This window comes from Oncorhynchus mykiss, chromosome 3 (genome assembly GCF_013265735.2).
Source record: "Oncorhynchus mykiss isolate Arlee chromosome 3, USDA_OmykA_1.1, whole genome shotgun sequence".
Taxonomy (NCBI): Eukaryota; Metazoa; Chordata; class Actinopteri; order Salmoniformes; family Salmonidae; genus Oncorhynchus; species Oncorhynchus mykiss.
In genome coordinates, this window is record NC_048567.1 from 26,637,705 (window position 1) to 26,650,920 (window position 13,216).

Here is a 13,216-nt window from a genome sequence, read left to right on the forward strand (position 1 = left end):
ACACTGTGGCAGACACAAAGAGCCTTAACCACGTCAACACGTTTAATGAGATATAGATGTCAGGTCAGAGGTCAAGGTCAGAACCTCCCCATGGTATGGTAGTGGTGCTGTATGATTTACTCTTATGACCGCAGGACATCGTGGTTCAGTTCCGGATACTTCAGTACTGTTAAACCTGTGTGGTAATACCTCTGTTACAGTTGTCTCCATAGCTATGATCACCTGGTCAACATGCTTCAGTGCTGTAAGGTGTATGGTCAGTTTGTGGTCATGTCTGTATTGTCATATCTGTATGGTCAGTGTATGTTCATGCGTGGTTGAGATGGAGCCAGGCTGTAGAACAAAGCAGCATTCAGACAGGAGGGAGAGTGGCGAGATTACATTTACAACAGGAGCAAATCACAATTCGCCCCCAAACGTCCTAGCTATCCTACTGCTTTTCCATGTGTGGGCGTGCGTGCATGCATGTGTTACCTGGAGACTCACCTTCAGGGGCCTAAGTGGTGGAGTGAACATTCAGCATTGCAGACGGAATGAACAACATATAATTGTGTCAAAACTCCATTCTGCATGATAAACATATCCCAGTTAGTAGACCCCAGGCATTCTGCACCTAAGGAGTCCTTGGGATAATCTCAGAATTTGCAGATAAAATATTGTTTGACTACGCCTTTAGATGTTTGGTGTAAGCCTATACAAAAGCAATATCCTATAATCCCATTGTATGTTTTTCTGTGACCTCTGGAATAACTGGATAATTTATCCTTATTGACTGTAACTTACTATTTCTGACTGCAATGAATATCAACGTTGTGTGGTCTAAAGTCTCATCCGATAGCAGAGTTTGCCACCTGCTGGTCATTTTGGATTAGTTTGTGACAGAGAACCACTGGCTATGTTGCAAATGTTCAAGACAGATACATATGTCACGTTCGTCATTAGGAATGGACCAAGGCGCAGCGTGCGTAGAGTTCCACATATTTTAATAAATAGAAACTCACCAAACAAAACAAGCACAAACGAAACGTACTGACTGCTCACAGGCAGCCACACAAAAACAAGATCCCACAAGGCACAAAGGGGAAATGGCTGCCTAAATATGAACCCCAATCAGAGACAACGATAAACAGCTGCCTCTGATTGGGACCCATAACAGGCCAACATAGACATATAAATACCTAGATGACCCACCCTAGTCACACCCAGACCTAACCAACATAGAGAATAAAAAGCTCTCTATGGTCATGGCGTGACAACATCCTTCATACACAAAAGGAAAAGTCCAGAGTTTGTGAGCACATTTGATTAGATTTTGCCTTGCTCCATATATGACAGGTCAAATTCTGCTTACAAACACTACGAAGAAATATAGTGGCAGGTCTAGACAATCACACTCAACACTCCCACCTGCAAATCAACAGTCATCACATTCCTAAAACATGCTTAGGCAAGCCAAAGTATCGGTTGATCATGTCAAATCGTTTTTTTTTTCATCGCTTTGGTACTATTTTCACAAGTATGTGATGAAATTTCACAACTCTAACTACATGACTCAAAAAAGATCATCAAAAAGGCAGTTAATTTTTTTTTGGACAAGTCATTATTGCTAATTGATTTCACATAGTGTTAACCACAAGTGGTCACCATATAAAAGGGTGCGTGTCAACACTTGCAATTTATTTCAACATGGAGCAGGATAGACAGCAAGGGTGAGGAAGAAATCAGAGAGGTGGGCATGGGCCCCATCAAAGAGGTCAAAGAGGTGGGCATGGGCCCCATCAAAGAGGTCAAAGAGGTGGGCATGGGCCCCATCAAAGAGGTCAAAGAGGTGGGCATGGGCCCCATCAAAGAGGTCAAAGAGGTGGGCATGGGCCCCTTCAAAGAGGTCAAAGAGGTAGGCATTGGCCCCTTCAAAGAAATCAGAGAGGTGGGCATGGGCCCCATCAAAGTGGTGGGCATTGGCCCCTTCAAAGAGGTGGACATCAGAGAGAGGGGGGCAGATGGCAGGGAACTGTTGTGTCTAGTGAAGTCCGGGCCATCGTCGCTGACCATGTGGTAAACAGAGGCCTTACTATGGCAGAGGCTGACAGATTTGTTCACCCCAATCTGGAAAGATCAACTGTCAATTCCATCATGAGAACATTTTGCCAAGAAAACCAGTAGATCTGTAGGATATGCACCATTACAAAACATAGCTGCTATGGCTGACTTGCTTAAACAAATGTGGTTTCTACTGACAATTGAGATGTACAAACTATGACATAAGGGAATGATGAGCGGATAACGATGAGGCATTCCGTAATTTTGATTAAGACATTAATGAGCGAGCTAATACAGACATAGTCAATATAACTATGTGTTCAGCACTTTTGAAATGTGCAGCAACAGAATGCAGAACACGGGCTGCTCTTACAGTAGTCAGAACCGTAGGATTAAGGGGGCATATAAACAGACAATGAAACCTCTAACAGTATTAGATTACATTTCTCAAAAACAGATTATAGGCTACTTGAGCAGTACCACCGAGTTAGAACAGCAACGTTAGGCAAAATTAAGAGGTGAAAATAGACCAAATTATTTTGGTGAGGCACATGGGCTACTAACAGCAAATTAGATACAATATACATATCTCCCTTGCATATTACATCATTTATGCATCAGCATACAAGACATTATTGGATTTACCTTGGCTTGTGGTGTGCTCACTTAAACATGAAAGTGGCACGGCGGTCCTTTGTCTGAAAATTTGTCATCTAAATCTGGCATTCTCTGGATTATTGGTGGGAACTCGGACAAAAAAAACACAGCCACTCCATTGAGCTAGCAGGCTAGTGGTTGCTTTGCAATGCTTGCAGTAGTTAGCCACTGATTCCTTCCAAATGACTCTGTAGGAATTTGCGATTTCCAACTTAAATATCTTTATGTCCAATGGCCGATGAGAACCGATACATTTTATCTTTAATTTCTCTTCATTATTTCTCTTCATGTGACAAGGATTTGGCAGTAGATTGCTAACTTGATTCATGATGATGACTTCTAAGACTTTGAAAGTAAGGATTTGACACGATCAGTTCAATCAAAGCTACTGTACATATAACGTGATTTGACTTCATTTTATCTGTGGCCAATGACCTCCTTCTTCTTGGAAGGGCATTTGTAATATAACTTTATGGCAGGACCCAAAGGGCTGAAATTTTGGATGTCTACCCTTCCTAAGGATTTAAACTTAACGATGACGTAGTGTCCCCATGAGTGACAGAACACTGAGCCAACCACGGCGCAATGCTCCTATTTTTTGCTGGCTTGCCCCACCACCACAGAAAGCACTGGGCTAGGCTAAAATACCTGTATTTTGGAGTTGCCTTACTCAAGAAAACAAAAGATAGTCTGTGTGTATGTGGCTTTATTAACTCAATGATATATATATATATATATATATATATATATATATATATATAGATATTTTTACATTGTTTGCAAACTGATATGTGACACATAGTAATGCCGAAATAACATGCAAAACAGGCAAGCCCACACCAAAAAACAAACATATATATATATATATATATATATATATATATATATATATATATATATATATATATATATATATATGATAGGCTAATTGACATCATTTGAGTCTATTGGAGGTGTACCTGTGGATGTATTTCAAGGCCTAACTTCAAACTCAGTGCCTCTTTGCTTGACATCATGGGAAAATCAAATGAAATCAGCCAAGAACTCAGGAAAACAATCATAGACCTCCACAAGTCTGGTTCCTTCTTGGGAGCAATTTCCAAACTTCTGAAGGTACCACGTTCATCTCTACAAACAATAGTACGCAAGTATAAACACCACGGGACCACGCAGCCGTCATACCGCTCAGGAAGGAGACGCGTTCTGTCTCCTAGAGATGAACGTACTTTGGTGCTTAAAGTGCAAATCAATCCCAGAACAACAGCAAAGGACCTTGTGAAGATGCTGGAGGAAACAGGTACAAAAGTATCTATATATCCACAGTAAAACAAGTCCTATATCGACATAACCTGAAAGGCCGCTCAGCAAGGAAGAAGCCACTGCTCCAAAACCACCATAAATAAAGCCAGACTACGGTTTGCAACTGCACATGGGGACAAAGATCGTACTTTTTTGGAGAAATGCCCTCTGGTCTGATGAAACAAAAATAGAACTGTTTGGCAATAATGACTATCGTTATGTTTGGAGGAAAAAGAGGGAGGCTTGCAAGCCGAAGAACACCATCCCAACCGTGAAGTGGGTGTGGCAGCATCATGTTGTGGGGGTGCTTTGCTGCAGGAGGGACTGGTGCACTTCACAAAATATATGGCATCATGAGGTAGGAAAATTATATGGATATATTGAAGCAACATCTCAAGACATCAGTCATGAAGTTAAAGCTTGGTCGCAAATGGGTCTTCCAAATGGACAATGACCCCAAGCATACTTCAAAAGTTGTGGCAAAATGGCTTAAGGACAACAAAGTCAAGGTATAGGAGTGGCCATCTCAAAGCCCTGACCTCAATCCTAACATGCTGACCAGACCGGACACGTTGCGTGCGCGAGCATCGCAAAATAAATGTAGAAATCTATGTTATTCAATTATTGCACCCACACTGCTCGCGCGCCAACGAGTGTCTGCGATGCCAAGGGCTAAAATAGAAGTCATTCCTATTTCTGATGCAGATTGCGCTGAAAGTCCTGCCTCTCCCATCTCCTCATTGGTTTATAGAAGCAGGTACCCACGTGCCATCTCCTCATTGGTTATTCCAACGTGGGTGATTGAAAGACAAACTGTTTTGCTGGTAGTCGTGGTAATTAATAATATGAAAGTTTAGATGCGATCACCATACAAGTTCAACAATGAAAAATCCTGGAAGGAGGAGAGATGACTAGAAACTATTCGGTCGGCCGTTTTATGTGTGGATTAATTTGTCGGAGGACCTTGTACAGTTCAGGTAAAATAACAACTCAATGTTTATATCCCAGGACAAATTAGCTAGCAACAGCAAGCTAGCTAAATAGGACAAATTAGCTAGCAAGTGCAAGCTAACTAGCTAAATTGCCATACATGTTTAATGCTTTTCGACCTGTCTCCAAATTAATGTCATTGGTTCAGAGTTTGTTTTGATATTTTAACCTGCGTGTCGTGATCGCGTTTGGTGTAGGGGGACAAAATAAATTCATGCACGATAGCGCACAATGGCGCACGCAGCCAGTTATGGTTCCGTGTAAGTGATTTGAACATGTTGTACCCACTGTGACAATTAAAACCGACCCTAACCAGAAACCATGAATGGATGGCAGCATTCGCACAAAACTGAAGGCGCAAACCACTGCATTTAACCATGGAAAGATGACTGGGAATATGGCCGAATATAAACAGTGTTCTTATTCCCTAGGCAATTTAACAAGCAAAATGTCGGTATAGGAACAAAGTGGAATCGCAATTTCAAAGGCTCAGACACAAGACATATGTGGCAGGGTCACAGACACCAACATCTTGCTTCCAGACAAACTAAACACCTTCTTTGCCTGCTTTGAGGATAATACAGTGACACCAATGCGGCCCGCTGCCAAGGACTGCGGGCCCTCCCTCTCCATGGCCGACATGAGTAAGATATTTAAACGTGTTAACCCTCGCAAGGTTGACGGCCCAGACGGCATCTCTAGTCGCGTCCTCAGAGAATGCGCAGACCAGCTGGCTTGTTTGTTTACGGACATATTCAATCTCTCCATATCCCAGTCTGCTGTCCCCAAATGCTTCAAGATGGCCACCATTGTTCCTGTACCCAAAAAGGCAAAGATAACTGAACTAAATGACTATTGCCTGTAGCTCTTACTTCTGTCATCATGATTGAGAGACAAGTCAAGGATCTCATCACCACCTTACCTGCCACCCTAGACCCACTTAAATTTGCATACCGCCCCAATAGGTCCACAGACAATGCAATCACCGTCACACTGCACACTGCCCTATCCCATCTGGACAAGAGGAATACCAATGTAAGAATGCTGTTCATCGATTACAGCTCATCATTAAGCTTGAGGCCCTGGGTCTCAACCCCGCCCTGTGCTTTCAACCCCGCCCTGGTCCTGAACTTTCTGATGGTCCGCTCCCTGGTGGTGAAGGTAGGAAACAACATTTCTACTTCGCTGATCCTCAACACTGGGGCCCCACAAGGGTGCGTGCTTAGCCCCCTCCTGTGCTCCCTGTTCACCCATGACTGCGTGGCCATGCACGCCTCCAACTCAATCATCAAGTTTGCAGACGACACAACAGTAGTGGGCTTGATTACCAACAACGACGAGAGCCTACATGGAGGAGGTGAGGGCGCTGAGAGTGTGGTGTCAGGAAAACAACCTCTCACTCAACATCAACAAAACAAAGGAGATGACCGTGGACTTCAAGAAACAGCAGAGGGACCACCCCCTATCCACATCGACGGGACTGCAGTGGAAAAGGTAGAAAGTTTTGAGTTCCTCAGCGAACACATCCCGGAAAAAATGAAATGGTCCTCCCACACAGACAGTGTGGTGTAGAAGGCACAACAGCGCCTCTTCAACCTCAGGAGGCTGAAGAAATTTGGCTTGTCACCTAAAACCCAAACTTTTACAAATGCACAATTGAGAACATCCAGTCGGGCTGTATCACCACCTTGTGCGGCAACTGCACCATCATCAACTGCAAGGCTCTCCAGAGGGTGGTGCGGTCTGCACAATGCATCACCGGGGGCAAACTACCTGCCCTCCAGGACACCTACACCACCCGATGTCACAGGAAAGCCTAAAAGATCATCAGGGACAACAACCACCCGAGCCACTGCCTGTTCACCCCGCTACTGTCCAGAAGGTGAGGTCAGTACAGGTACATCAAAGCTGGGACCGAGACTGAAAAACAGCTTCCATCTCAAGGCCATCAAACTGTTAAACAGCCATCCCTGACACAGAGAGGCTGCTGCCTACATACAGACTCAGAATTATTGGCCACTTTAATAAACGGATCACTAGTCACTTTAACGTATGCCACTTTAATAATGTGTACATATCTTGCATTACTCATCTCATATGTATAGAAACTCAGCAAAAAAAAGAAATGTCCCCTTTTCAGGACCCTGTCTTTCAAAGATCATTCGTAAAAATTAAAATAACTTCACAGATCTTCATTGTAAAGGGTTTAAGCACTGTTTCACATGCTTGTTCAATGAACTATAAACAAATAATGAACACGCACCTGTGGAATGGTCGTTAAGACACTAACAGCTTACAGATGGTAGGCAATTACAGTCACAGTCATGAAAACTTAAGACACTGAAGAGGCCTTTCTACTGACTCTGAAAAACACCAAAAGAACGATGCCCAGGGTCCCTGCTCATCTGCGTGAATGTGCCTTAGGCATGCTGCAAGGAGGCATGAGGACTGCAGATGTGGCCAGAGCAATAAATTACAATGCCCGTCCTGTGAGATGCCTAAGACAGCGCTACAGGGAGACATGACGGACAGCTGATTGTCCTCGCAGTGGCATACCACGTGTAACAACACCTGCACAGGATTGGTACATCCGCACATCACACCTGTGGGACAGGTACAGGATGGCAACAACAACTGCCCGAGTTACACCAGGAACGCACAATCCCTCCATCAGTGTTCAGACTGTCCGCAATAGGTTGAGAGAGGCTGGACTGAGGGCTTGTAGGCCTGTTGTAAGGCAAGTCCTCACCAGAGATCACCGTCAACAACATCACCTATGGGCACAAACCCACTTTGCTGGACCAGACAGGACTAGCAAAAAGTGTTCTTCACTGACGAGTCACGGTTTTGTCTCACTAGGGGTGATGGTCAGATTCGCGTTTATCGTCGAAGGAATGAGCGTTACACCGATGCCTGTACTCTGGAGCGGGATTGGTTTGGAGGTAGAGGGTCCATCATGGTCTGTAGTGGTGTGTCACAGCATCATCGGACTGAGCTTGTTGTCATTGCAGGCAATCTCAACACTGTACGTTACAGGGAAGACATCCTCGTCCCCCATGTGGTATCCTTCCTGCAGGCTCATCCTGACATGACCCTCCAGCATGGCAATGCCACCAACCATACTGCTTGTTCTGTGTGTGATTACCTGCAAGACAGGAATGTCAGTGTTCTGTCATGGCCAGCGAAGAGCCCGGATCTCAATCACATTGAGCACGTCTGGGACCTGTTGGATCAGAGGGTGAGGGCTAGGGCCATTCCCCCCAGAAATGTCCGGGACCTTGCAGGTGCCTTGGTGGAAGAGTGGGGTAACATCTCACAGCAAGAACGGGCAAATCTGGTGCAGTCCATGAGGAGGAAATGCACTGCAGTACTTAATGCAGCTGGTGGCCACATCATATACTGACTGTTACTTTTCATTTTGACCCCCCTTTGTTCAGGGACACCTTATTCAATTCATGCTAGTCACATGTCTGTGGAACTTGTCTCAGTTGTTGAATCTTGTTATGTTCATACAAATATTTACACATGTTAATTTTGCTGAAAATAAACGCAGTTGACAGTGAGAGTACATTTCTTTTTTTGGTGAGTTTACCATATTCTACACATCTATTACATCTTGCCCTTGCTGCTCGGTCATCGCTCATCCATATAATTTATACGTACATATTCCTATTCCATCCCTTTACTTAGATTTGTGTGTATTAGGTAGATGTTGTGTAGTTGTTAGATTTCTTTTTAGATAATACTGCACCGTCGGAACTAGAAGCACAAGTATTTCGCCACATTCGCATTAACATCTGTTAACCATGTGTATGTGACCAATAAAATATGATTTGTGACCCTATACCTGCTCCCATACTCTCTTTTTCTCAACCCTATTGAGGAATTATTTTCAGCAGGGAGGTAGAAGGTGTACGATTACTTTCCTCATGAGCGTTCCACCCTCCTTCTGGCCATGGATGAGGCATGTGACACTATCAATGCAGACCAATATCAAGCTTGGATTTGCCTTACCAAAATATTTTTACCGCAATGAATGAACAATGACATTCACTTGTGGATGAGAATTTATGGCCAAATGCTCAAGACAGGCTTGATGCAAATGAATGCATGCTAAACGTTGTTTTATTTTCACTTAATTTCTTACATTTGATTACAGACAGTATATCTATGATGCAATCAGCACTTCTAAGGGCGATTTGAAACACGTATCTTGCATGGTTTGCTATTGGATTAACTAGTAATTAAAATGACTCATTTGAAAAGATATCGTTGTGTTTCGGTGATTCAAACCAATTCTCATTACATTTCACAATAAACTTGAGTCAATGGTTGTGTGGTGAGATATGTTTATAATCCAAATGAATGCATAATGACAGGTTTTGAATGAAAGACTTGCTGCATTATAAGTGTGACCAGCTTGGAGTTTTGGATTAAGAGTTGTGAAAATAGCACCAAAGCGATTCTAATAAACTTTAACAACATGGTCGTAGATGAGATCTATCTATGTAGATGCATGGTTGTTCCTGCCAAAGCGTTCTATGTAGCTTAGGTGGAACCATCTGTAATCAGAGCTTTGTCAGAACTGTTGATCCATCACGTGATGACATTCTCTGTTGAGTTGACACACTAAGGCTGTTCGGCACCACCTGTCAATCTAATCACCACTCATGCCAGCTGCAACTACCTCGTACAGCAAATTAAGTACATTGTAAACCACATGTGTTACACACTATGCTAAGACATTCAAATGATGTTTCTATGATGTAATAGCCTACTAGTGTAGTGGTAACAATTGCTTGTGACAGAGTTCTCCACCTTTGATGTTTACCTGTTAGATACAAACAAAATACATCAAGATCGAACATCTGCTTTAAGAATAGCAATGCAAAAAAGCATTTGATTGCAGTAAAATGTGTTCTAATTTAGTATAGTGAAGGTAATTCAACTTATTCTCTACAGTCAGCGGTCTACAGTTAAATCTACGGTACAATCAAGCCTATAAAATCACACTTTCAATCATGTGAGAGGATTTCAAAACAAACTCACCGTAACAAGTCACTCCAGAAGCACTCCATCACAATTGTCCTTTGAGTCTAAAGGTCTGTAAATGTCAAAAGATAGACTGAGTTAATGGTCAGGAAGTAAAAGAGACAGAGGGATGAAGAGAGAGAGAAAAATGACATAGAAAGTGAAGTTAGTGTCTGGTATAGAGTAGACTGGAGAATACCTTTAATTCACAAATGATACAATCTCTGTGGTGTGTACATTTGCACAGTATGAAGTATACATTAGCAGATTGTTAAGACTGGCTCTCACTCGTTTATTAGGGCCAGTTCTTGGGCCCTCAAGGTTTTGCGGGCGTCCCACGCCTCGTGTTCAGCCCAGATCTTGTTGTAGCAGTGGATCAGCACCACAAACATCCACAGCTGCAGCACCACGATCAGCACGTACATCATGATCTCTGACACCACCGATTGGATAGGAAGAGGAGAGGGAGTGCTATGCAGAGATCATGTGTACTTTACTGTATACATTCATTTCATTTCTATAGAGCACATGTAGAGTTCAAGGTGAATCAGAATTATTTTAAGTTGCTGGTTAATGGCCTCATTTTTAAATTGGTAGGGATGAGTAAGTAAGAAAAGGAAATGTGGATATTTAACAGTATTTTGGGATTCATCCTATTGTCACATAAATGTGTGTTACATAAGAGACATAGTTTTTTTACTAAGAGGGAAAAGAGTCTAAATATGCAGTGTGGTCAGATTGACTGAAAAACTAAAGGGAAGAACTTCAGGACTTTGTCACATACACAACAAAGACCATTAAAGAGAGATTGACTTAAAAGCAAGCTCCACCTCCTTTTCCACTGTGATATATTCATTATCCAATGGAAGGTATGAACGTGGACTTCAGGAAACAGCAGAGGGACCAGAGGGTAGTGAGGTCTGCACAACGCTTCACCGGGGGCAAACTACCTGCCCTCCAGGACACCTACACCACCCGATGTCACAGGAAGGCCAAAAAGATCTTCAAGGACAACAACCACCCGAGCCACTGCCTGTTTACCCCGATATCATCCAGAAGGCGAGGTCAGTACAGGTGCATCAAAGCAGGGACCGAGAGACTGAAAAACAGCTTCTATCTCAAGGCCTGTCTGATGGCCTTGAGATAGTCTCATTACACTTTACAAAAACATTATACACTTACATAATACACACTAAATAATATACAATATATAGTACAGCTAGTACTATGTAGTAGGCCTACTTATGCGGATGTACTCCTCCTCTCCTGTGGCTCTGAAGTGCCAGTCAACCGTGGTATGGGCCTGGACCTCCTCTCTCCTCTTACAGGAGATGAAGTCCATGAGGAAGCTCTCCCCGGCCACCGCCTCTGTCATGGAGTCCACCTCGGCATAGCCCCCATGACAATGTAGCACTCGGGTAACCAGGGGATCATGGTGCCAGAGGCAGAGTAAGAGGAGCTGGAGTTGGGGTCAGAAGAGAGAAGAGCAAGGAATTAGACAGCAGTTTGACATGAATACAAAGTCCTCGCCCAATATCAATGGGGTTATAAATAACAACAACACTAACATGATCAGGAACAATACATTGAATTGATAATTATAATCATGTATAATATAACAACCAAGCTAATATTGCAATTTTTGCAGGCTACATATCATATTATAACAACAGTACATACTTGACTTTTGCATTAGGCCATAACCTTATAATATGTTATGCAGGCTGATCTGTTATCTTTTTGGTCTCAAATGTTTTAAGGGAAAACTTACCACAAAGACCAGGAGTGTCTATAACTGCTTTATCATTTTTCTTCTAGAACTCTTTCCAGCAAATTAATAGAACAAAATGCACCTTTTTTTATTTTCTTGCTTTACTCCCCACGAGTTTCTTCTGACATGAAACGGAGTGAACTAATTTCCAATAGGTTGCTATGTTGTTAACTTCGCCATTGTTAATCAAGACTTTTTCGACCTTCTTCTGGCAAGTTCTGATCTCTGCCTAATCAGAGTTGGTTTGACATTTCCAATTGATAACTGTTCAGATAAAAACGGAATGAAGTTTACGTATGATCTCTATCAATTAATCGGTGTCCATTACCTATTCATTTGCTTCAAACTACCCAAATAATAAAAATACATACAGAAGCTATCGATGCAGTTTTCAGCCTACACTCTAGTCTACACAGTATGAGTTTGTATTTACAATGCTATTTTTAGACCGTGTGAATTCATGCCTGTCTTGAATGTCCAACAGTTTTAGCGCACCAAGGCGAAAGATAAGAAGTTGAAATCATTGTACAGTCATGGCCAAAAGTTTTGAGAATGACACAAATATACACTTTCACAAAGTTTGCTGCTTCAGTGTCTTTAGATGTTTTTGGTCAGATGTTACTATGGAATACTGAAGTATAATTACAAGCATTTCATAAGTGTCAAAGGATTTTATTGACAATTACATGACGTTGATGCAAAGAGTCCATATTTGCAGTGTTGACCCTTATTTTTCAAGACCTCTGCAATCCGCCTTGGCATGCTGTCAATTAACTTCTGGGCCACATCCTGACTGATGGCAGCCCATTCTTGCATAATCAATGCTTGGAGTTTGTCAAAATTTGTGGGTTTTTGTTTGCCTACCCGCCTCTTGAGGATTGACCACAAGTTCTCAATGGGATTAAGGTCTGGGGAGTTTCCTGGCCATGGACCCAAAATATTCATGTTTTGTTCCCCGAGCCACTTAGTTATCACATTTGCCTTATGGCAATGTGCTGGAAAAGGCATTGTTCGTCACCAAACTGTTCCTGGATGGTTGGGAGAAGTTGCTCTCGGAGGATGTGTTGGTACCATTCTTAATTCATGGCTGTGTTCTTAGGCAAAATTGTGAGTGAGCCCACTCACTTGGCTGAGAAGCAAACCCACACATGAATGGTCTCAGGATGCTTTACTGTTGGCATGACACAGGTCTGATGGTAGAGCTCACCTTGACTTCTCCGGACAATATTTTTTTCCGGATGCCCCAAACAATCGGAAAGGGGATTCATCAGAGAAATAGACTTCACCCCAGTCCTCAGCAGTCCAATTCCGGTTCCTTTTGCAGAATATCAGTCTGTCCCTGATGTTTTACCTGGAGAGAAGTGGCTTCTTTGCTGCTCTTCTTGACACCAGGCCATCCTCCAAAAGTCTTCGCCTCACTGTGTGTGC

At 42.8% G+C, this 13,216-nt stretch overlaps 1 protein-coding gene across 1 annotated transcript; it reads right to left on the bottom strand.

Annotated features, from left to right (window-relative positions):
• Nucleotides 1-9,320: 9,320 nt before the first annotated feature.
• Nucleotides 9,321-12,286, bottom strand: LOC110516273 (sodium channel subunit beta-1). Its single transcript, XM_021594792.2, has 5 exons — nt 11,789-12,286; nt 11,260-11,476; nt 10,306-10,450; nt 10,036-10,090; nt 9,321-9,817 (listed from the first exon to the last, which is right to left on the bottom strand). The coding sequence occupies exons 2-4, from the start codon at nt 11,390-11,392 to the stop codon at nt 10,045-10,047; spliced, it is 324 nt and encodes a 107-aa protein (XP_021450467.1). The 5' UTR covers nt 11,393-11,476; nt 11,789-12,286; the 3' UTR covers nt 9,321-9,817; nt 10,036-10,044.
• Nucleotides 12,287-13,216: the final 930 nt, after the last annotated feature.